This window comes from Gopherus evgoodei, chromosome 1 (assembly GCF_007399415.2).
Source record: "Gopherus evgoodei ecotype Sinaloan lineage chromosome 1, rGopEvg1_v1.p, whole genome shotgun sequence".
Classification (NCBI taxonomy): Eukaryota; Metazoa; Chordata; order Testudines; family Testudinidae; genus Gopherus; species Gopherus evgoodei.
In genome coordinates this window covers 304,522,756-304,549,527 of record NC_044322.1, presented here as the reverse complement: position 1 = coordinate 304,549,527, position 26,772 = coordinate 304,522,756, and the positions used below count along the sequence as shown (strand labels likewise).

Here is a 26,772-nt window from a genome sequence, read left to right as displayed (position 1 = left end):
TCTCCCACCTCCAGCTGCAAAGGAAAGTCTGCTGGAAGCCACTTGCTGATATTGCACCAGATGGCAACTTCTCTTGAAAACTAAATTTTAGTATTAATTGGCAGGCATTTCACACATCTCCAAGCAGCACGTCGATCATCCTGGTTCGCGGGGGCTGGGGATTTCCAGTTACTTTGATCAAATGTTAAATGAAAAGGATTTCACAACTTCCAAATTTGGCTCCCATTTAAAAGTCATACAAGTGTCCCACGGAATGTGAGAAAAACGGAAGATGGGAGAAGCAAGAAAAGGCATGGGAGCTTGCAGAGTATGTTCTGTCAAGTAGTAAAGAAACCTGAAGAAAAGAAACACAGTATTAATAAATCAAAAGATTTTAAAATTTAATTTGCATTTTCTTTTTAATTGTTTTAACTATTTTAAATACCTTTTCCTTAAACAATTATTTAATAAATCCTCCCCCCCCCCCTTCCTTCCTCTGTTTACATGGATTTCAGAGGGTATGTCATGCTGGGATATCCCTACTGAGCGGTTGCAGAACTCAATTTTGGCCTTTTTCCTAACAGCCCATGAGGTGAAACAACACCCCAGCAAGACATACACATGAGGTGTCTCATCTCTTTAATTCTACATACTAATGTCATGCAGAAGAGCCTGCATATTATATAATCTTCCTCATATTAAAAAAACAAAACCTTATCATAGTAACAATACAGTATCTTTAGCACTGAGACAACACCAAAGGCAGATACAGATAAAAGATCTGCTATGCTTTAAGTAATACAAATAATAATAAAGATGTAACATCTTGTCTTTTTTCATAGGCTCAGTCCAGAACACACACAACCAGAAAAAGAAAACCTCTGCTAGCTGCTGGAGCAAGACTGCCCTCTAGTAGCAAAGTTTCTCTAGCCATATGCTCCCTTTTTTGGGAAAATATATTTGCAATTTTAAATCTGCAAGCACTAGTCAGATAAATGACTTTGTAAGGTGCACTGCCCCATAGTGCTAATACATATTATAGCATCCTCTCATGGTCTCTAGCAAATATGGAGGTAGATCTATAGATAGGATATATACAGAAAATGTATTAAGGATGGGATAGCAAATAATACCATAAAATATTGTCATACTATCATGGAGACCCATGGTGCCTCACCTGGAATACTGTGTTAATTTGTGGTCACTCTCTTCCAAAAAGAGATACAGCAGAAATTGAAGAGGCCCATATACAGGTAACAAAAATTAGAATTATGGTAAAACTTCTGTGTGTAGGAAGATTGTAAAGATTAGGACTGTTCACTTCAGAGAAGAAAAGGCATAAAATAGTAAATTAAACAACAAATAATATGAAGAAAGTAAACCTCAGATTCTATAAACTGTTTTTCATAACATGGGAACATTTAACTAGGCCGGAAGTCAGCAAGTTTAAAACTGATAAAAAGAAATAGTTTAAAAACGTAATTAACTTGTGGAACTCTCATCATGGAGAAGATAATGAGAACATCTACTGATTAATGAGTTACATTTATCTAGAATTAAAACTCATGTAAACTAGGGATAAAAAATCACTAACTGCCATTGCTTAGAAAAACATATTCCCTTTGAATAAACTATTACATAAATAGACAAACATAAGGTTTTTACCTTCCTATGAAGCATTTGATTGTGGCAACAGTTGGAGACAAGAAACTAGATTAGATGGAATATTAGTGTGATCTGGCATGATACTTCCTATGCTCCATGAACATCAAAACAGTATATTAGGCAAGAAGACAAAAACAGATGCAACAGCTAACAGTACATGTATCAAATTAGTACCATTAGTACCTGCAGGATACTAGCATGGTCTTCACTTGTTTTAAAATGAAATACCAAATGAGGTACACATGTGCAATTACTGTCACTGTGTGTACAAGTCATGCATTGCATGTTTACATGGGTATGATAATAATTTGTGTATGCAAATACTGAATAGATTTGCTGAATCTCAGTGTTTGTTTGAATTAGTTCAATGCATAACTGAAAGACTATTTTGCCTATGCAATTGAAAGTTTAACTTGTCAGGACCTTGACAAAATCTGTAAAGGAGCTTGAGTGACATTTTTAAAAGAGCTTTATTACTATTTGATGTCATAATTCTCTGCTGTCCTGGTGTCTTGAACAATTTCAAACTCACTCTGTCCCAGTTTTCTTGGTTTTGATATTTAAGACCTTCCCTCACCACCTTTTACCTGTTCATACCCTTAGATAGACTGTCTTCTATCTGTTTGTACATTCGTTTCTGTAATTGAGAAGTTCCACACATATTTATGGTGCCTTTAAAATAATAATCCTAGTTTGTGAAAGACTGAGTGAGAAATGAAACTGAACACATTATGCGGAAGATTGCTGATTTGACAGGCAAGCACAAGCACCTAAACGGCACCAATGCATGCATTCTGTTATCGACCCATCATATTTCAGTGTTATATAGTATTTGCCTACACATACTAGTATATTCTACAATGGCTAAGGCTATGTCATAAACAGATAAGAAAAGTTAATAGCACAGAAGTACTTTATATCTCTTTGACTGTAAAGGGTTAACAAGTTCAGTGAGCCTGGCTGTCACCTGACCAGAGGACCAATCAGAGGACAGGATACTTTCAAATCTTGAGGGAGGGAAGTTTTTGTGCTGTGCTGTTAGATTTTGGTTGTTGTTCACTCTGGGGGCTCAGAGGGATCAGATGTGCAACCAGGTTTCTCTCCAATCTCCCTGATACAGGTTCTTATAGATTCAAAATAGTGAGTACTAGGTAGATAAAGTGAGTTAGGTTTATGGTTCTTTTCTTTATTTGCAAATATGTATTTGGTTGGAAGAAGTTCAAATGTGTATTTGGCTGAAAGGAGTTCAAATTGGTATTTTGCTGAAAAGATTTTAATTGGTACTTGTTTACTTGGGCTGGGAGAGTATTCCCAGTGTCTACAGCTGAAAGACCCTGTACCTATTCCATTTTTTTTAATTTACAAAGATAATTTTTTACTGTTTTTTCTTTCTTTAATTAAAAGCTTTTCTTGTTTACAAACCTAATTGTTTTTTTATTCTGGTGAGACCCCAGGGGACTGGGTCTGGATTCAGCAGGGAATTGGTGGGGAGACAGGAGGGAAGAGGGGGAGAGAGGCTGATTTCTCTCTGTGCCAGGATTACTCTCTCTCAGGAAGAGTCTGGGAGGGGGAAAGAGAAGGAGGGAGGAAGGTGAATTGTCCTCTCTGTTTTGTGATTCAAGGAGTTTGAATCACGGTGATCTTCCAGGGTAACCCAGGGAGGGGAAGCCTGGGAGAGGCAACGGTGAGGGAAAGGGTTTACTTTCCTTGTGTTAAGACCCAGAGGGTCTGGGTCTTGGGGGTCCCCGGGCAAGGTTTTGTGGGGACCAGAGTGTACCAGGCACTGGAATTCCTGGTTGGTGGCAGCGCTACAGGTTCTAAGCTGGTGATTAAGCTTAGAGGAATTCATGCTGGTAACCCATCTTTTGGACGCTAAGGTTCAAAGTGGGGAATTGTACCATGACAGGCTACGATTATGCACCAGGGCTGGAGCTGTCAGCAGGCAGCCTCGCAGATCTCAGCCGCTGCTGGTGCCAGCCCCCAGCAGCTCCTAGGCGCTGGGAAGCAGGAGGATCCCAGAGCTCCCTGAGGGTCCTCCAGAGTTCCCACTCACCACTTGATTCCCTGCAGCAGCCCAACCGTGGCAGTGGACCCCCCACAGCGTTTCAGCCACGGTGGAAGGAGACCCCAAAGCCCACAGCCGCTGTGGTTGCTGGACCTTCTTCCCTCTCCATTTTGCCAAGGATATTTTTAGTAAAAAAATCACAGCTAGGTCACAAACATCTGTGAATTTTTGTTTATTGCCCGTAACCTGTCCGTGATTTTTACTAAAAATATCCGTGATAAAATCTGAGCCTTAACAACAGCCAATCATCCACCGATAGCAAGAAACCCTCTATTTGACTATTTATGTCAAAATCTGGCCACAGAAGAAATTTCTTCCATACCCAAGACTCAATGATTAACTTATATCATGAAGTACATATATCCTTTTAACTTCTATTTATATATAAATACTGAGACTGTGTGTGATTAAGGACTATTTCTTTTGTGAATCCTACTAAGCTCTCTCAATACGATTTTGTGGCAGTGAATGCCACTTGTTAAATATTTATTGTAGTAAAAAAGTATTTCCTTTTATCTGTGTTAAATATGTTGCCTTTAAATTTTGGTTACGTTCTCTTGGGCTTGTGTTATGAGAAAGGATCGACCGGCCCACCCAATGGACCTTCCTAGACCCTTCACTATTTTATAGCATGTCCCCAATCATTTTTTGTTTCCTCTCTAAATTAGAAAGCCCTCTAAGTGAGAAACGTTTTGCAGCATGTGAAATTCAAAATCCAAAAGTGGAGCTAAGTAAAATAAGCGAAGCTTTCTTTGATAAAGCAGAGCCAATTAGGTCAGAGAGGGGTAACAAGAAAATCTGCAACACTTAGCAAGAATTCTTGGGTTTTTCATTGGTCTTACACCACTGTCTACTTGTTAGTTTGTATTTCTGTTCTGATAGCAAAATGAGTGGAGGTTACTTACTGAGTTTTCTTTCAGTTGTAGTCCTTCTCCATTTGGCAGTGAGGACCTTCGTTTGGTGGGTGTGTTTTTGTTTGGTGTAGAATTGGTGCCTCCAGTTTTCTTCTTTACAAAAAGCACTTCACAACTTGCTTGGTCTTCATTGTGTGTGCTCTTCCCTGCATTTATTACCCTAGAAAATACAAAAAGCATGTTAGTTTTAGCAAACAGTGACAGAAGCTTCTAAGTGACTTACCAAAAATCAGAGGAATGTGGCCAGAAGGCTTCTAAATACTCATACGCTTAAAGTTTGACCTTTGACATTTATGAGCATAAGATTTGTTTATGAGATATTTTATAAACAAGCAAGCATTTGGACCAGTACAAATTTAAAAATGACAACTACATGAACATTCATTAATTGAATCATTTCTACGACATCCATACAAGGAAACATGAATTTTAAACCAAAATTATACTGGACAGATGCCTGATGAATGGATGAGTCTGGTAATGTTTGTACTTCCCAGCTAAAATACATTAAAAAGAAAGATTTTATAATTGCTCTTTCCGTTTAATTCATATACCTACAATCACCCTCTAATAGCTATGGTTCATAATGGATAAGTCAGCTTCAGGAATCTAATCTGTCCAGTTCCTCTGTGGTACAAGCAGAACATATCTATCAAATAGAATGCTCTCCATACTGATGGCACAGAATGGAAGGAAGTGACAATTATAAAGCACTTACTCTTCAATTTAAAAAAAATGAAGAAACAGTAGGAAAGATGGTATGTGGGATGCAAAACTCCAAAAGAGGTGCTCCTGTCTCTTGCTTTGACAGGCTGGCAGAGGTTACCTGTAGTATGATGAAGTGAAAGGGACTCATTTTACGGCTCTCTCTTTCCAAATTCATTTCTCTAGGCACAAAGATTGTAATGCAGTGTGCATTTGGGACATGGTGTTGTAATGTTGCATCAATATGGGCATGATAGAACATTGTTTTTCAGAAGCAACATTATCACATTTGTGTAAACGGCTCAAGTAAATGCAGAATTCTTATAGTTCTGCATGCCAAGCCTATAAAACCTGGGCCAGACTCATGAAACCAGGGCAGTTCTGTGAATTTCAGGATAGACGATAATCTCCACAGCTGTTAGCCTGCAAACAGAAAGCGCAGGTCTCTAGCCAGACACTTTATGAAACAAAATGAGAGAGTCTGAAGTACGAATTCCATAAAAAAGAGCTTTAAAACCATGAGCGTAAGTATTTGATTCGAGTATTTCAGAGATTGGATGTCAGTTAACGAAAACAAATGAACAAGCTCAAACCAACCTTAGATGCAGATTAATTATGCATTGTTTCAATGTGTGCATTTGTACTATGCATGTTCAACAGACCTGGAAGTTGAGTGTGTACTGACCTGGAAGTACAATAGCCTCAGATGTGTGAGGAACCTGTATAACATAGGATTATGTCCCATGACAACAATAAAAAGTTATTTCCCTTTTGATTAAATGATTGTCTCCTTCCAAGAACACATTTTCTAACCCATCCCACCCTCTCTCCAAACCATTAAGTCTTCTTGACAAATCATTATGTGGAGAGAGGATACTCCTGTTGCTGAAGTTTTGGGCTTTTATTTTTTTAAATACATTGCACACTCCTGATAACCACGCAAAAGTACATGAACAACCCAGAGGCACCTCACAACCCATTTAATAAAATCAAACACACCTGATTCCTCAGTTGCTGATTTTTTACCACAATTTGGGTACCACATTTTACACTCTTTGAAAATCCTTAATCAAAATTGCAGTGGTTTTTTGGGGGTTTTTTTTTGTTTTTTTTTTTGAGTGGGGAGAAGGAGAACCACACAGACATACAAAAAGAATCACAGTCCACTCTAGGCATCATTTTACCTATTCTTACCAGATTAGAAAAATTCCAATTTCCATGTCACTCCATTTTAAGATAAAAATATCCTTTTCTCTTTAAGGGCAACTTGTTGCTTTATTGTATATAAATGAATATATTTTTTTCTTTTACTAAAAGCAACTCAGTTGTACCCTGAAAAACGACACAGCCACTAACCATAACCATACTTCTGAATGAACAGATCATTGAACACCAAATGTTACTCAGCTGTAAACTGACATACAAGAATTTGTACACAGTTAACATCTGTATGCACATTACCACCAGCTGTTTGCAAGGGTTTGTTGTACATAAATATCAACTATGGATGAAACCATTTTGAGATACTTGCAAGTAAGGGATTAAAGGATGTGCAGTTTCAAGCTGTCAGCAGTTTTGCAACTCTGATTAACTCTTATGCCCAATATTTGCCAAGATGGAGTTTAGATGTTTGGGTATAATGGGTTTCTGGTCTGAAGACGCATCATTTTCTGGATGCATTTGGAAGGCTATAGTGTGATTTGAAACAGAAGAAGTGAAAGTACAAAGACACCAGAGTAAATAAGCCAGTGGATATTTACTCCCTGATTGCCAATGTGACAAACTAGCTAAAAGCATTACTGAGCAACAGAAAGCCTAACTAAAGTACTGCATTATGGCTTCTAAATATCTTCTTGTAGCTTAGCCCATCATTTTCTCCTCTGCATGACATGAAATGGTTTTCAAGTACTATTTAAGTCATGAATTTAAAAAGCTAAAGGAAAAGAAACATTAAAGCAGCAAAGCTGAGCATATAGGGTGTTCTTTACTGAGAGTCAATACTATTAGCTGCACCTGTTCTGCATAGATCCCAGAACTGCTCTAACTCTGTACTTAATGCTAGACTAAGAACTACTATTGTGAGAGACATTGTGACCTTTGGGGCTTGTTAGCTCTCTCTCTCTCTCTCTCTCCACACACACACACACACGATCAATCAAACCTCTCAAGGCACTGAATGGTCCCAAAAGGCAGAAAGAACAAAGTGACCCAATAGTAAGTAACCTGGTTTGGCAAAGCAATTACCATTAAACACCTGACGCTTTGTACTTCACTAGTCAGATGTGCCCATGAGTGGAACTGGTTGGTAGAAAGGGAAATGAGCAAAGGAACTTGGGACACATTCAGATTATGGCTTAGGAGGATCCTGAAAGCTATGGTCTGGCCATCTAACTCTTCTGTGAGGTATTTCAATGCCTCTTTGGCCTTTGTCTGATTAACTCCACTCTTTTGTCTCTGAAGAGGTTCTCTTATTCTAGAAATTCTGATGGAAACTTGAAACATCGCAATGTAGCAGTTCTTTCCAGCAAAGGCATCAAATGCTGCAGCTTCTAGGCACTGAACGTGGCTCTAACTTGATGCTGGGCCATCCCCGTACCCTCACATAAAAAGGCCTTGAACTTCTGCCACTTTTGCGAAAGGGATTCAGTGAAGGTCCAGGCTTCCCCGCCCTCCCCCAAAGCTTGGGCTGCATTTGGAGCGTATATCGTTGATAATACCAAATTTTGATGCTCAGCACAGAAATCGATAACACCTTCTGGACAGCTTCAAGCAGCTCTGGGTGTTTTCTCCTGCTTGAAATCTTTTTCATCTGACAGTTTTAGCCCAATGTCAAGCAAATGCTTGGCCAAAGAGATGAGCCTTGCACTGCAACATGAAGACAAAAGAAAATTGCTCTTGAATGTTGTCATGCTCCCTTTGGAATTCATAAGTATCTGCTGGCTTAGAGTTGAGATGACAAAATATTTTAAAGATAGAATTCAGTGTTTTAAAGTTTTGCTCAATAACCCCAATAACTAGTGTATTCAAAACATTGTCTTTAAAGTATTTAAACAAACTGTACATCACCTTTAAAAACATAGGCTCAGGTTTTCAAAAGGAGCCTAAGGGAATTCAATGAAATTCAACAGATTTGGGCACCTAACTCCCTTAGGCCTCTTTAATAAATATGGATGGGATTTTCAAAGGTCCAGATTATAACTGGCGTGGAGTGGATGCACAAGCAGGTGTAGATGCTACTAGTGTGCACGCTCCTCTTCCCTGTGGCTCCCAAAGGCAGCCGTGAGTCTGTCTTTCTCCTCCACCATCAGACTATAGAGAATGGTGCTGGTATTTTTGCCCTCCACTTCCCACTCCCACAAAGCTGTGGCTTTAAAACTACACTATCACTCCAAAATATGGTGACTTAATTGTATTTTAGAAAGCAGGATATGATCAAAGAGCTTTAAAGAACTCAATATACTTGTAAAAGTAAACAAAGACTTTATATATTTAAAGGTGAGAGGACACCCAACAAGATACATCAGCAAAACATACAAGTTTCTTGCTTATAGAACCACAGTGGCATGAAACAGATAATATAAAAGATGTATTGCTAAGTTCCTTTCACTCTATTTAGAGCAGAATATGCTCTTTTTCCACACTGAAACAGTAAAATCTTTCCTTCTGCTACCTGACACAAGTGTTCTAATTGTGTATCTGTGTTTCAAAATTCCAGTGTACCTACATTTTGCTTTACGAACTGGAAAAAGTGCAACAAATTTTGTTTTTATAGTAAAAATTTGGCTTCTGATATTACTACTGTCTGAACTGCTAGACCAAGTCCACATTGTGAACTAACTGGAGGCCACTCCACTATACACATAAACCTGCCATGAACAAAAAACTGTGGGATGCAATTAGGGTGATCAGAGAGCACAGGGGTAGGCAACCTATGCATGTGTGCCGAAGGCGGCACCCAAGCTGATTTTCAGTGGCACTCGCACTGCCCTGGTCCCGGCCACCGGTCTGGTGGGCTCTGCATTTTAATTTAATTTTAAATGAAGCTTCTTAAACATTTTAACATTTACTTTACATACAACAACAATAGTTTAGTTATATATTAAAGACTTATAGAAAGAGACCTTCTAAAAACGTTAAAATGTATTACTGGCATGCAAAACCTTAAATTAGCGTGAATAAATGAAGACTCGGCACACCACTTCTGAAAGGCTGCCGACTGCAGAGATAGCAAGTGTGAAAAATCAGGACCAGGGCTAGGGAGTAATAGGCGTCTATATAAGAAAAAGACCCAAATATCGGGACAGTCCCTATAAAATCGGGACATCTAGTCACCCTAGATGCAATATACAACAAAGACTCAAAATGAAGGCCATTAAAAACTATTAATGCTGGGAACTCAAAATGGCCAGGGATTCCTTCCTTTAGTGCAAATAATCCTATGATCAGTTTCATTTTTGTTGAAATTTCTGTTGTAATTAATTTTGAATAAGGAAAGTGAGGGGACACCAAATTGGTATGAACTATAGGAGTAACTTGGGGACTAAAGAAAGAGTGACATCACTTGAAACGAGGAATATTTAAGAGTTATCCATGCCATGAAAAAAATCTAGCTGCACAGGGATTGCTTAAGAAGCAGTTCAATGCCATAATATCTTTAACTATGCTTCCCAAACAATATGGAACATTCCAAAAAAACAATTCATAAGGGAAGTGTAAGTTTTCTGCAAATTTTTAAATTTTGCTCTGTGGGTGAGAATCTCGTGAAATAAAAGACACATGGACGCAGCAATCACTGAGGACTGGGCTTTTGGGATAGCACCACTTCAATTGCCAAGTTAGAAACACCTGCTTCGATGATGAAATCTTGTATAGACTAATATAGGAGCAGTAGTAAATGCACGTTTTAATTGCTTGTAGGCCTGATGGGTCTCAAGAACACCGAGGAACCTGGTCTCTTTGCAGAGAAGGGCAGTGAGGAGGTGATCAGTTCCAAGAACCTCAGGGTGAATAGTCAATAAAAGTTTGTGAACTTCGGGAAACATTGTAATTTGTGAATGTTCTATGGCACTAGCAACCCAAGCACTGTCTTTACCTAGCACGGCTATTTCAATACCAGCAGGAGATAAGATGAATCCAAGAAATTCTATGGCGAATTGATCAGAGGTACATTTTTCTAGCTAATTGGAGAGGCCATGTTGGTATGGCTTCTTTGGGATGGAATGGACATGCATGGTGTGTTGTTAAAAACCATGTCCTCCAGGTATGCAACCACATATTGATCCAGAATGTCTTGCAGTACATCATTAATAAAATGTTGGAACCTTGCCTGACATCACACGATACTCAAAGTGACTGTAATGAGTTCAAAAGGCAAAGTCTTCCATTCGTCCTCAACTCTAACACATACTAGGCTGTATACTCCCCTGTGGTCCAATTGTGCGTATTCCTGAGCAGCATTCACACAGTCCATTAGTTCAGGGAAGTTTTAATAGGTATTGATTTCAGATGGTGATCTGATTCACAGCCTGATAAGGAAGCCTCCAACTGTGCATAGATTAAGACAGAAAAACAGACCAAGATAAAAAGGAGAACTAGCACCCCGGCAGGGAAGGTGAATTTATGAATAAAGCCCTACATTCTCCTGTACGTAGGTGTGCAGTCCAGCTCGTTCAGGCTTGAACATGGCATATAGATGCCTGAATGGAACGTTTGCTCCTGGCTGTAGTCAACTGGGCAATCAAAGTCTGTGTGTGGGGGCAAAGGCCCTGCATTTTTTTCCTTTCCATCTGAAGACATCATTGTAGTCACCATATTTGGATAGAAGTCAAGGACTAGGATCAATGGGTGGCTCTGCTGAGCTACTCCAGCTTGCTACTGCTGGGGAACTACTTAGCGCTGCCCATTTCCTGGGCACAAGCAGTGCTGCTGGCAGGATTCTGAGCGGGGGGTGTGTGTGGGGGGAAATAAGTCAACTTTCAGTTCTTGCCAGGAGACAAGGGGGTTGTGGAGGGCCACCACAATATATCCAGGGTCACAGGGAAGTTGGGGAATGGATGGTACTGAACTGTAGCGTCTCTCAGTGATCTTGGATAGTAAACTTGAGAGGAACAGTTTTCATGGCCACTGGTTCAGAGGATAAGAACCCTCCATTGAACATCTCTATTAGCTCTAGAACAGCTTGGTCCACAAGGGAATCTGTAGTACCTGGGCTGCTTCTGTATTAATAAAGTTGTCTGCTACATCAGTCCATAAGAGCCCTCTGTGGAGGTTATGGTTGGGGATTCCCCAGGATTTGTAACTCAACGGCACCTGTAGGTACAGTGCTGGTCAATAGAAACCAGCATGTGTTCCAGCCAGGACTTCAGTGCGGGGTTCAGAGGAACACTGTCAGGATGCCCCGGGATAGTCCCCTTTTCCGAACCTGGGATGGCTCATTTCTCAGATTCCTTCAGGCTGGGCTCCTCATGGGACAACTGGAAATATTGTTATGGTGAGTCGGTTAAGGCAGGTTAAGGTATCGTTGGTGCTCTCTCTTTAGGAGCAAGTTGCTGTCGGGTCAAATCTACCTGCATTGACAACAGGCTGAGAACAGCAGGTACCAGCTTGGGTGACAGTGCAGCTGGACAGGTCTAGTGCATACTGTTCTTTGCATAGAGCTGGTGGGCTTGCTCCCCCAATGCCTAGTTCTCAGCAGCCAGCTGCTCGTTCTGCGCCTGCAATGCTCAAGTTGTCTGTCTGCAGATGGATTGCCTTCTTGTGCAGTGCCGATGCCCCTTAGGGAACAAGGGAATCCAGTGGGTCCATTCTTGTCCCCAAAGAGCTGGAGTGGTCTGAGCAACCTGTGAGGACTGGGGCCCAGGTAGTCAAGCCTTATGGTCAGAGTCAGGACCAGAGCTGGGGTCAGAGATGGAGTCAAGTCAAGGGTCAGGGGGAGAGTGATGGAGCAGGGACATGGAGTGAGGTAGGAAAGTAGGAACCTGGAAGCGGAGGAGGATCTGGGGTAAGGAGGGCAGGAACAGGTCAGAAGGCAGGAACAAGTAGGAAGACAGGGCTCAGGTAAGTAGGCAGGCTCCAAAATGACAGCCAACCAGAGATCCACCTAGTTGCTAAGATAACTTCCTGCACCTCCTACTGGCTTAAGTAGTGCATCTGAGCAAACGGTGGGGCGGTATGTCTCCGCCAATCAGGAGCTTTGCGAGCTGAGCCCTTTATGAACTAGAGATCCACTAACTTCCTTCTCCACTGGTGAGCTTGCAGGCGGCACTCACAGTCCGAGCACTGCCTGGGGACCCATGGCCTAGGTTTGAGACCAGTGATCTCTGACACCTAGGAACATCTTTAGTGGAGCTTTCTGTGTAAGGAACAGCAGATCCAACCTGGTAGGCTCTGCCTTCAGACTGGCGGACATTTGTGTTTATGAAACAACAAAACAAAAACACCAAAGAGAACTAAATCTCACTTCTAGGCTTCTACTATTTAAGAGGCAAACAAAGAGCACCTATCAGCACTGGTGAGGGCTATAAGTAGTAACAAGATATTAGGGCACTTAAAATTGAAGCAGCAGAAATTAACAGCAAGGAAGGAGGACTGGAAAGGCAAATGTGTGTATTTAAGGGACCAGACTAGTACAATATCATGTATAGATAAAACATCTGTTTTATTAAAGAGATATGAAATATATAAAACACATTTTATATATAATACAAATAGAAAACAAAGTCAAGGAATAATTTGTAAGGAAGACATTTTATAAGATCATTACAGATATCTTATAAATAGCTCTGGAAACTGAAGTACTCAATTAATCCGCAGAAGAGATTTGAAATAGGCAGTGGCAGCCTGAGTTTTCTTCATGCTGTCCTATCAATTTGTTGCCAGCGTGACCTTGATGCATCAACCTTCAGAAGGGAAGGAAGTTCATTATCCACCAGATGGAAGTGCCTTGTGATCATACTCGTGCCCACATTCAAATGGATAACTTAGAGGTGAAAGAGTAGACTATTACTAGTCCACTGAGCCACCCTATTCCATGTACACATATTGAAGATTAACTTGTCCGCTTAGTAGATATCACTCTAGGATGAGCAATATTCACTTTGGCTAAGAAACCAGCACTACAAAACCAGAAATATCCCAACATTTGCTAACTTGAATTCTGAAAAGTCAGGACGAAATATTCTGTTCCAAAATTCAGACCTGAAAGTGAACTATTGCACTCAAAGTAGTAAAAAGAAAACACAGCAGCCATTTACCTTTGAATTATTTTTCATATTTCCCTTGCTGATGCTCTCTTTGAAGATTTGTGCATAGACATGGCCCCTTCTCTCTCACAGCTATTTTATATATAATCTCTCCTTGTTCTTACATGGAAGCCAGTTCTTTGTTTAAGGAATTGCAGTAATTCCCATAACATCACTGCAATGCTGAGAACTGAGACTGCACTTCGCCCAGGGTTAAAGGAAATCAAGATAAATGGCTTACGCAAAATTGTTCCAAGCTTTAGAAATTTATCTTTCATATTTAGCATGTGTGAAAGTGAACCTCAAGAGTTTGCTGGTACTAATCCCTTTTATACAGCTGTCAACTTAAATTAGCACAAAACTAATCTTCACAAGTGACAGAAAGAGTTTACACATTTCCATAGATAAGCATTCATTTCTTATTCACAATATTCATCTAACATAGCAGGTATTGTAAAAGTGTATTATCTGAAAGAAAGTAATATTAGTAAGTTGACTTTTTTTATTTAAAAAAAATCAGAATAGCAGACATCTGTATGAAAGCACTCAAAAATCCAAGAGACAAGTTAAAAAAAATGTACAATTTCTGCCTCCAAGAATCTGCACCTAGAAGGTGAACTCAGAAGGAGACTCTGGAAAAATTCCACCATGATTTCAACAGCTTCCACCCCACCATCAACCTCAGCCTGGACCAATCTACATGGGAGGTCCACTTTGACACCACGGGGCAAATAAGTGATGGTCACATTAACACCACCCTATATCGAAAACCCACCGACCGCTATGCCTACCTTCATGCCTCCAGCTTCCATCCCGGGCACATCACACGATCCATTGTCTACAGCCAAGCACTGAGGTACAACCGCATCTGCTCTAACCCCTCAGACAGAGACCAACACCTACAAAATCTCCACCAAGCATTCTCAAAACTACAATACCCACATGAGGAAATAAGGAAACAGATCAACAGAGCCAGACGTGTACCCAGAAGCCTCCTACTGCAAGACAAACCCAAGAGAGAAACCAACAGGACTCCACTGGCCATCACATACAGCCCCCAGCTAAAACCCCTCCAACGCATCATCAAGGATCTACAACCCATCCTGGACAATGATCCCACACTTTCACAGGCCTTGGGTGGCAGGCCAATCCTTGCCCACAGACAACCTGCCAACCTGAAACAGATTCTCACAAGTAACTGCACACCACACCATAATAACTCTAGCTCAGGAACCAATCCATGCAACAAACCTCGATGCCAACTCTGCCCACATATCTACACCAGCGACACCATCACAGGACCTAACCAGATCAGCCATACCATCACTGGTTCATTCACCTGCACATCCACCAATGTAATATACGCCATCATATGCCAGCAATGCCCCTCTGCTATGTACATTGGCCAAACTGGACAGTCTCTACGGAAAAGGATAAATGGACAGAAATCAGACATTAGGAATGGCAATATACAAAAACCTGTAGGAGAGCACTTCAACCTCCCTGGCCACACTATAGCAGACCTTACGGTGGCCATCCTGCAGCAAAAAAACTTCAGGACCAGACTTCAAAGAGAAACTGCTGAGTTTCAGTTCATCTGCAAATTTGACACCATCAGCTCAGGATTGAACAAAGACTGTGAATGGCTAGCCAACTACAAAACCAGTTTCTCCTCTCTTGGTTTTCACACCTCAACTGCTAGAACAGGGCCTCATCCTCCCTGATTGAACTGACCTCGTTATCTCTAGCTTGCTTGCTAGCACACATATATATACCTGCCTCTGGATATTTCCACTACATGCATCTGAGGAAGTGGGTATTCACCCACGAAAGCTCATGCTCCAAAACGTCTGTTAGTCTATAAGGTGCCACAGGATTCTTTGCTGCTTTTACAGATCCAGACTAACACGGCTACCCTCTGATACTCAGAACCCTAGAAATCACTGACACATGGTGGAATAGCTCAGAGCAGAAGTAAGTACTAATGCAGGAATTTTACAACTCATAACTTTTCCTTTTGTAAGCACTTTAAATGGCAGATCTATAGGCAGGGAACCATGCACAGAATATACCACAGATTCACTCTTTGCCATAGGATTGTGCTCTAGAATCCAAGCTTTCCATTTTTATTATTTTTTAAATCAACTTTAAAGACCCCATGGATGAAAACTATAAAAACAAAAGCCAAGTGCAAACCAATGCAATGTCGTCTTCCTAAATGTGTAGGCAGCCTGAAACAATAGCTGAGAGAAGTATGAATTGCCTTTTAATGTTAATGACCTATCAGGTATTTTATAAGTTAACTCATTGTGATTGCTTGGAAAATATCCTAGGTCACTGAAGTCTCCAAAAAGTACCTTCACAATTTTAAAAATGAAAGCGAGGTTTTTAATACAGCTGAATAAAAAGCACTTGCAGTTTCTCAGTTTAGCTGTTTGAAATCCAGCATCATATTAAATGTAAACTAATTTGAAACACCAATTTTTCGAATTCCCATCACCCAAGTATCTTGTCCAATACTGCATAAAGAAAAGTGCTGTGCGGTACCATCCAACTGTAGTAATTACCCCTGGTGACCATCTCTGAAGAGAAAGTAAGCAGGTGTCCATGGGCAACCTGACTCCGCTGGTAAATACACAGTAAAGGCAGGAAACTGTGCAGCCTGGAAATGCCCAGGTCAGGAGGGGGAGAGACGCAGGTCTCTGACCAAGCCGGGGACCTTGAAGCCTGAGAGTGGGTACCCTTGCTGGGCAACTGAGGGGAAAAACAGGTGCAGTTGCCTTGAACTGTGACAACTTGATATGCTTATTTGGAGACTAGGAGTCAGAGGCTACATGACCGGATTGTCCCTGGTTTTGTGCTAACCATTAAAGTTTTTTTCCCTGCAACATGAAGCAGAGAAGCTTCATTTTTGTGTACAGCACCTAGGCATAACTGCAAAGAGGCGCACATGATCACATAACTTTATATAACTGTTGAAAATCTGTTATGTACTTCTTTCTTTACTATTCTGTATTATGATGGTGGGATAGAAACCCCGTAGTTAAGTTTGCGACTCCTTTTCATTTGTAAGCACAACTTTAACTTATATGCCTGCTTTATCTCCAGCACCACCTTTCCACCTGAAATTTTGCCTGTGTGATCTTCCAGAAAAGATGTTCCTGTGAAAACCTACTTTATTCCCAAGAGAAAAAGCATTACAGAAAAAAACAACAACAAAAGAACCTACATGCATACTAATAAGCGTACCTGAGCTAACCCCAACTCTGACGTGGATTCTGGCAGAATGCCGTCCTTCAACCCCCCAACCAAGAGGATTCCTTGTGGTTACCAGTTCATCACAGCTTCAGCTTAGGACAAGCACTCAGTGTTATGGGACCTCAGCAGGCCCAGTCCTTCCAACCCTACCCTAAGGATTGGGGTCTTCTGTGGACCAGGGTCCCATCTGTTTGCTGAGTCAGGTATGAACCTGTTTAAAACAAGGGTGTTAATCCATAAATACTCTCCTTGTTTGGTGGTCCATGGAGAATCCAGTTTGAACTAATATATGTGAACCTCTCCATGGGAGAACTTCAAAGGGTTGATAGCAGAAGTAGTAAAGTAGCATCTCCCTGGTACTAAAGCAGGTACTTACAATGCCACAACACCACATACCCAACTGCTTTTTTCATATATAACGTATCACAAAGTTATTAACCCTAAATCAATAAGGTTTAACTTAATTCAGGAAAGTTTATCTTCATTCCATAAGGTTTGTTCAGCATACTGTCAGTCCGTCCCACAAGTATTTAAGAGGTCATATCTTAGGGAAAGATGATAATTAATGATAATAATAATTTAGAAACTAAGTTTCTGAAGGAGGAGAGTCTGCTTTTTAGGCTAACAAGGTATATTTAGAGTTCGGCTCTGGCTCTTGCTGAAGTCAACAACAAAAGTTGAAGTAATTTCAATGAGAGCTGGACCAAGCTCTTAAAGTGAAAAGTCGCATGTGGAATATACCTCATGTACACATGCCAAGTTCCAATAATTTTCAAACTCTTTGTTCTAGCAACAAATACTTCTAAAAAACCAACAAGCCTTGGTACTTTATTACAGGCTCTACAGTAAAGGGCTATGAAGAACAGGACACAGCACCCGAAGGTGCTAAAACCTACAGATTTTAGCTTTTAGAATTCATCTGTCATCCTTAGAGGATCGTTCCTTTCTGCTTCCTCCATGAATGTAATCACCAAACAGTGGAGCTGGAGGAGATCTAAGTCTGTTGAGTAAAACAATCTCAGTCCCTACCCCTCTTTTGCAAAAACCAAACAAAAAAAAACAAACAATCCCCAAACAGCAGGAACTGTGCAATCAACTTGAACACGGCCAGCAGGGTAAACCGTAAATGCTTTCAGCACAGTGGTGACATTAAGGATGTTTAAACATACTCTAAGTGGTTTAAAGGGATGAAAGCCAAAGTTAGCTTCAGTGGAGCAGAAAGTTAGCACATTCTGGGGTGGGGAAGAAAAACGTGCAAACTTTGGCTGTGAAAACAAGCACTACTGACAATTTCAGAGGGTTTAATGACGGAAAATGATTTTTCTTCCCAGGGAAACAGAAACCCTGGAAATTAGCATTATGAGCAGATGTCAACATAGCTGCACCTTCAGTTGTTCTTCACCCAACGCAAAAAAAAAACAAACTATTGGCTAATCAATCTATTTCTTCTACAGGCTGGGAAGGAAAAAAGCAAGAGATTGCCATTGCTATTGCTATTCTTAAATATGTAAAAGGCCCCTAGATACTAAGGTGATTAAGGTCATATAAGCACATAGAATGAGACAGACACAAGAACGTTGGATAAACCAGTGAGATTTAAGAGGCAATGTTGATACTAAAGAAGAAACAGAATCTGCTTTCAGGTCAAAAATGGTCAGTGTTAAGTACAGTGACTTTGCAAATGAGCTCACATTGGCAACTTCTGTCCTTATCTCTAGGGCACCCGCTCCTGCCTGGAGACCGAGCATTGCAGAGGACTTGGCCTGCTGCACCCTCTCTGGTGGCCACTTTCTCAGTGGCGGTTACCACTCCCAGCTGATCCCTCTCCTCTTCTGAGTCCCCAGCTCCTTATACAACCTAGCTCCATCTCCTCTGGCCAGGAAGCAAGCAATCACCTCCTAGATGTGGAGCATAAATAATTAGATTCTCTCCCTGCCTTACAGGCGATGGTGTGATGGGGCTTAATCGTCAAGGCTGTACAATGCTCTGGCTGTATTCAAGACAGACAACTGACTGCAGAAAACCACAAAGAGTTTATGCCACATTCTAAATTAAAATTACTTGTCCAACGTTACTCGTTGTGACTTCTGTTGTGAGGAGTTAAATAAGCAAAAACTATGAATGCCAAAGAGAGAGAAAAAACAGAGAAATTTGTTTCCAGAATAGAAGAATGTACTTGTCCTCTGATGCATGTCAAGAAACTCAGAGCAGGAAAAAGAATTTTGCCTCTTTGCTGAAAGCCTACACTCCGCTTGTATCCTCTACCCACAAAAGTGAGTCAGTTATCTTCAAGGAATCCAAATACTGTTTGTGTATTTATGATTTTGATGGAACTATCTTGACAACTCCTCTTTAAAGGAACCATGGAGGCAGACCAAGGGATGAAACTGGAAATAAATTCACTAGTTCAGTCATTAAATTAAAAAATCCAGTATCAAGAATATCCAGTTATCATAATTACTGATAATCAAAATGCTGGAAAGTATATTACACCTCATGCTTCAGGACTTACACCCATCCTTAGTAGAAACCATTGTGAGGGGGCCAAATTCAACTCTGCTGTAATGGTCTGGCATTCTCTGGCACCAGGTCAGAATTAGGCCCCAGAGGAACAAAGGTTTGGGTTTCGTTCCCTTGTTTCCTCCCCTTACTCAAACTGATCTACAAACCCTTCAGGAGAAATTCTACAATGTTTCAGCTTGTCGCAATGCACACACATTTCTTCTTGTAGCTCAGGGTTTGCAAGGGTACTGGAACGGGCGGAGGGATGGGGGAGAGATACTTTTTACCAGCTGCAAAGGTGACTGGGAAGGGCGGGGAAAGGGAGTAGAGAGGAGTGAGCCAGGGTGGGATTTTTGGGGGCAGGGAGGAAGGGAAGAGTCAGTGCAGGGGCAGGGCCAGCGTGGGATGAGGGGTTCACAGTTCAGGAGCTTTCGCCACTCCTGCCTCTTTGATCCACTTATAAGCAGCTTTATATTCAAGACTGATTTTCTGACGTGTTAACTAATCATCACTCTTATTGAATAATACAAAGCAGCTGTTCTTCTCTAACCATAATTTCTATAAAGGTCCTGCCAGGCCAGCTTGCTTACATAACTTTCCCATCATTTCATTACATCAGCTTTTCTGCCACTAAACCATTCATTTAAAACTTATCAATCTTCAGAGACTTCATATAACCTGTTTTCTTTTGCAGGAAATTGGCAATTAATGAACCAAAAATGTTAACATACAGTAGAACCTCAGCTTTAGGAACACCGGAGTTACAAACTGATCAAACACACACCTCATTTAGAACTGGAAGTATGCAATCAGGCAGCAGCAGAGACCGCTCCCCACACCCCCCCCAAAAAAGCAAACAGTATAGTACTGTGTTAAACTACTAAAAAAATAAAGGGAAAGTTTAAAAAAGATTTGACAAGGTAAGGAAATGGTGTCCATGCTTGCTTCATTTAAATTAAGATGGTTAAAAGCAGAAATTTTTTTTCCGCAGAGTAAAAGTTTAAAGCTATATAAAGTCAATATTCAGCTGTAAACTTCTGAAAGAACAACCATAAGGTTCAAAGTTATGAACATTTCAGAGTTACGACCAACCTCCATTCCTGATGTGTTTGTAACCCTGAGGTTCTACTGTAAAACAATTTGAAGTGTTGAAAGTTTAATAATCAGTTGTTTTTAGTTGATTCAATAACTTCTAATTGTTTATCCCTTCGTTAAAAGTCTGAACTAAACTGCAAAAGTTACAATTAGGATTGCAAAAAATCCTTCTATATTTAACTCACCCTCTCATCTATAGGAGCATCTATAGACCCTTATTCTGCAGACACTTAACAGGCAAACAATCCCACTGAAGTCAGTAAGACTATTTACATGTATAAGTTAAACAACTGTTTGCAGGATCAGGGCCCTAGTGTGTGACATCTCCTATGGTTGTGAGATCCCTTCACAATAATAATAATAAAATATTAATAATAATAATACAGCTTATTTATACAGTGGCTCCCTTTTAAAGGTACTTTGGGCACTGTCAATGTATTATTATAAGTTGAACAACAGAATTTAATTGTAAGCATATAAAAATAAAAGCTGCGTCCACTGGAGGTTGCTTTTGATCTTTGGTCGCCCCCTTGTGGCAATCAGAAGATAACAGCAATTCTGCCTCAGTTTCCCTCCTTCTTTGATGAACTGATCACCATCGAGTCAATTTTGACTTGTCACAACCTCAGCCCTCTGGCCGAGTTGTTGGTAGTTCCTTCCCCTCTCAGGATGGTAAAGAGTTCAGTTCGTCTGGAGGCCAGTCACCCTAGATGAGAGATGGGCAAACTTTTTGGCCCGAGGTCCACATCAGGTTTGGTAAATTGTATGGAGGGCCGGCTAAGGGAGGGGGTCATGGTCTGGCCCCCAACTCCTATCTGCCCCGCCCCAGACTCCTGCCCCATCCAACCCCCCTGTTCCCTGACGACCCCTCTGGGACCCCTGCCCCATCCAACCACCATTTCCTTGTCCCCTGACTGCCCCCAGAACCCCTGCCCCTGACTGCCCCCTGCCACCCCATCCAACCCCCCCTCCTTTCTGACTGCCCCCCAGGGCCCCTGCCCCCATTCAACCCCATTTCCCCCCCTGACCACCACCCTGAAGTCCCCTACCCTCTATCCAAAATGTGCTGCCTGGAGCACCAGTGGTTGGCACTGCTAGAGCTGGGCCACTCCACCACCACGCAGCACAGAGACCAGGTCAGGCCAGGTTCTGCAGCTGCACTGGTCCAGGAGCTCACAACTCCGCCGCTCATAGCATTGCACCAGCGGTGGAGCGAGCAAGTGAGCTGAGGCTGCAGGGAAGGAGGGACAGCAGGGGAGGGGCCAGGGGCTAGCCTCCCAGGCCCGGAGCTCAGGGGCCAGGCAGGACGGTCTCGCAGGCCACAGTTTGCCCACCCCTGCCCTACATGAAGGTCACACAGTCCTTAACCTCTACAAACATGCCTCATTTGTTCAAGACCTTAGTAAGTCCCTTTGCTGGAATCCAGGCCTATCCACTCCTCTGGGGTCCAGCTCAATCCTTTACTGTTATCCTGGCTTGCTTCCTACCCTGACTCTCACTGCAGGCTGTTCCTCAGGATCATACCCTGTGGTCTCTCTCTTCTGGATATCTGGACTTCTTGGGTGGCTTCTCCCCAATCTGTGGCTGTCTCAGTCACCACCTCTCTGGCAGGCGCCTATAACCTTTTTACCCCTTGCTGCCCTCTCCCTTCATTCCAAAGAGACAATATTATGGCAATTCCTAGAACCAGACAGCATTTCAGCTTTTAAATACTGAGTTTACAAGCTCTTTTCAGCTTGAGACCAATTGTAACTTTAATATGGTCCTACCATACTCCCCTCACCTCCCCGAAATAGAAATATGAGCATTTTTGAGAGAGTAGGTTGTTTATCACATCAACTCTAATTATATGAAAATGTACCATTACCATCTAGCATAAAAATTCAAATAGAGACTGTGTGACCTGATAAGCCATAATGGCTCCTTTCAGTCCCATCTTGAACAAATTCTCAAAATAATGGGGATAAACACATCTAGTTAGAACAGACTCCACAAGGTGGAGATTTAAAAAATAATAATCCAATTTGTGCAATTCTTAAATATTGAGTTGAAATAAAATGTCATTGTCAGGTAGAATTTAGATATCAGATACATTAGCAGTCAGGATAAAAACTAGACTAGACTTAGGTAGAGGTGAAACAGAACGCCACTCCACCTTTAGGAGAAAGGATAGAAACACTGTAAAGGAGAGGGAAGGGCACATCCCTTTTTCTTCTGAAATATTGACAATATTGTCCTATGTCCATAAACATAAAATTCTGTCATTCAACAAAAGCATTTGGTAGAGGTACCCTACTGAGCTGAACAATATAACTCCCACTTCATCAGCTGAACAGGTCTTAATCATAGGAGGAGCAAAAAATACCTCATACTTCGATTCTACCTCACTGGCTGCCTTTGTGTCCTTTCTAAACCTAGTTTTTAGCCTAAAACAGGTAAAGAACTGTCAACAGCAGACTGTGGGGAAAACACAGCTTAATTGAATCCTGATGGGAAAGATACTTTAGAGAACAAGAAGGAACCAAAAGTTTGTTATTCCTATTAGTAACTGCTTAAGAGTAGGTGGGTAGAGTCCACCAACCTAGACTTTTGGATGAGGAAAACCAACATTCTAAATGCTGGTAGGGCTAAATATCTGACCAGCCACATAAGAACGGCCAGACTGGGTTAGACCAAAGTTCCATCTAGCCCAGTACCCTGTCTTCCGACAATGGTCAATGCCAAGTGCCCCAGAGGGAATGAACAGGTAATCATCAAGGGATCCATCTGCTGTCATCCATTCCCAGATTCTCACAAACAGGCTTAGGACACCATCCCTGCCCATCCTGGCTAATAGCCATTGATGGACCTATCGTCTATGAATTTATCTAGTTATTTTTTGAACCCCGTTACAGTCTTGGCCTTCACAATATCCTCTGGCAAGGAGTTTCACAGGTTGACTGTGCATTATGAAAAAAAATACTTATTTTTGTTTGTTTTAAACTTGCTGTCTATTAATTTCATTTGGTGACCTCTAGTTCTTGTGTTAGGAGAAGGAGTAAATAACACTTCCTTATTTACTTTCTCCACACCAGTCATGATTTTATAGATCTTTATCATATCTCCCCTTAGTCTCTTTTCCAAGCTGAAAAGTCTCAGTCTTATTAATCTCTCCTCATACAGAAACGGTTCAATAACCCTAATCATTTTTGTTGTCCTTTTCTGAACCTTTACAATTCCAATATTTATTTTTTTAGATGAGGTGACCACATCCGCATGCAGTATTCAAGATGTGGGCATACCATGGATTTATGTTAGCTTTTTTGACTGACGCTGCACATTGAGTGGATGTTTTCAGAGAACTACCCTGTGACAGGTTAGGTCACAGAAACCCCCTTGGGCACTGCCACCTGATGTGCTGGGACTAGCTCTGATCCAGTTTTCCCTGGCAGCCTGGGACTTCAGTGCCCTATCTGGTTGTGCCAGACACGCTACTCTGCTACAAACAAAGACAGACCCAAGTCTGAACCACGTCCCCTCAAAAGCTGCAGCTTAACTGAAAACTGCTTAAGAAGTGTTCCTGCCTCCAATACCCAGATATCCAATTCCCAATGGGATCCAAACCTCAAATAAGCCCGTTTTACTCTGTATAAAGCGTATACAGGGTAAACTCAAATTTGTTCGCCCTCTATAAACACCGATAGAGATATGCACAGCTGTTTGTTCCCCCAGGTATTAATACCTTGCTCTGGATTAATTAATAAGTAAAAAGTAATTTTATTAAATATAAAAAGTAAGATTTAAGTGGTTCCAAGTAATAACAGGCAGAACAAAGTTAATTACCAGGAAAAATAAAATAAAACATGCAAGTCTAAACCTAATACAGTAAGAAACTAAATGCAGATAAATCTCACCCTCAGAAATGTTCCAATAAGTCTCTTTTACAGACTAGACTTCCTCCTAGTCTGGGTCCAGCAATCACCCCCCTTTAGTTACCGTCCTTTGTTCCAGTTTCTTTCAGGCATCTCTTTGGGGTGGAGAGACTCTCTCTCTTGAGCCAGCTGAAGACAAAATGGAAGGGTTTCCCAGGGCCTTATATAGTCTCTCTTTTGTAGGTGGAAACCCCTCTCCCCCTGTGTAGAATCACAGCTACAAGATGTAGTTTTGGAGTCACATGGAGATGTCATAGGTCCATACATGACTCAGTTATCTACAGGCCAACGTCATTGCCCATGTTAGCCCTAATGTTTTCAGGAAAACTCAGATGTAGATTCACGTCTATCAAGGTGCATTGTTAGCGAAGTACTTCCAAATACTTGAATAATCCCTTCATACTATGTTGACCAAATCTGCCTTAGGTGCTTTCTACAGCAAACACTTTAAATACAAGTAGAGAGCCAACACTCATAACATTAGGATATAAAAATGATGCATGCATACAAATAGGATGAATACATGCAGAAGAACATAACCTTTGCAAAGATATGTTACATGGCATATTTTAGAATAAAATATATTCCAGTTATGTCATATTTCTATAAAGCATTATGCGGTGCAACGTCACATGCCCACAATGACTCCAAGATCTCTCGAGTAGTAATAGCTAATTTAGACTCCATCATTTTATATGTATAGTTGGGATTATGTTTTCCAATGTGCATTACTTTGCTTTTATCAACAGAGAATTTCATCTGCCATCCTCAGCCATGAAGACCGACGCAAATAATTCATTTAGTTTCTTCACAATGGTCTTGTTGCCCTGGAGTGCTCCTTTAGCATCTCAATCATCCAGTGTCCCCAGAGGTTAGAAGTAGGAAGCCTGCTAAACAATGTACTTAAAGATTTTTTTTTTTGCTATTGCTTTTATAGAGTCTTTGGCTAGCTGTTCTTCAAATTATTTTTTGGCCTTCCTAATTATAATTTTTACATGTCACGTTCTTTTGATCAGGGAGCACGACTGCATTCAATGAGTTTCTCTCTTTTGGGGGACAATATTTTGCTAAATTCTAATGATCATGCAGGGTATTGAAATCTTAAAGAATTCTCTGTTCTCTCGACATCTGTTTCTATTTATAACAGGTACTACAAAGGAACCATCGTCTGGACCATGTTCGTAGCTACCTTCATACTTGCATTATTCTTGTAATCAGAATGTTTTAAGGTCGCATTCTGGGGGAAAAATAATAATTTCAATAATAGCAAAACATTGTTTAAATGTGGAATTTAAACCTCTTGGGGACTTTTTAAAACCATCAGACACCTCAAACTAAACTCAGATACTTGCCTATTTCCTACTCTGTTTTCTCCTAATGGATATTATAGTAACTCCATTTTCATTTGAATCACCAAGTTTAATCATTTGAGTTTAGATATCAGTTACAGTCCCCATATGTGAGATCCTGGCCCTTCTCATGGAATTTAGTTTGGCTGAAAAAAAAGTTTATCATCAAGGAAACGGGTTTTTTGGGGGTGGAATGATTGGCTGTTGGTTTTATGTGAAATTTTCTGTTTAAGAACACATGGATTTCCTATTAGCACACAAGTTATAGAAAATTGTTTAATATCTGTATTTTCACACACAGGAAACTAAATCTTCTGGATTTATTGTACTTTGCAAACCTAATTGACTAAAAAAAAAAAATAGACCATCTTCCATAAAATCATGTCTATGGATATCCTGAGGATTAAGCGAACTGCCAGCTCATTTTTCCACGTTTATTTATACATGCAAAAATTTCAGCTGTGAACTGAAGTATTTGATTTTGGCTGTAGTCTGCCAACTCTGTCCCCCCACCCTGCACAATTTCTTTTCATGCCTACAAGCATTAGCTGAACTACATTTTTTTAAATCAATTCAATCGCTAGTTAAACTATCAACCATTCCTGTTGGTGCCCAGTAGTATTTTAAATCAGCATTTGCTACATTTATTGTATCAAATAATACATGTTGGGTTTCAATTCTATAAAAATTAGCCATTAATACCCCTACAGTTTTTGGTATAATGTGAATATGATCCAAACATTTAGTAGGAATTTGCTCTAGAGCTGTAGCATCAATTGCTATGGCAGAAGAATGCAACAATGATAATTGTATCTGTTTGATACAAATGCTTGAAGCAGAAAAGTCTATCTAGGACTACGTAATGGCCTGTAAATCTTGTCCAAACACTGAATTAGTTGGCATGAAAAACGAAAAACAAAAGTTTGCTACAGTGCATTCTTAATAGTACAGAGAGGAAAGAACCCCTCCCCCCACCCCCGCACACACACACACACAATCCCCCAAAATATTCTTGATGAAGATTAAGTGATGCATTTTGCATTACATTATTATGTGGAATGGACAATAATTTCAGAAGTACACCAGCAC

The 26,772-nt window shown here is 40.8% G+C and overlaps 1 protein-coding gene across 1 annotated transcript in view; it reads right to left on the bottom strand.

Moving 5' to 3' along the window:
• Positions 1-26,772, bottom strand: part of PPM1H (protein phosphatase, Mg2+/Mn2+ dependent 1H) — a 223,599-nt gene that overhangs the window by 114,348 nt on the left and 82,479 nt on the right. Inside the window, exon 2 of the mRNA XM_030548855.1 lies at positions 4,615-4,783. Within this exon, the coding sequence (XP_030404715.1) occupies positions 4,615-4,783 (169 nt within the window). The remainder of the gene's footprint in view (positions 1-4,614; positions 4,784-26,772) is intronic.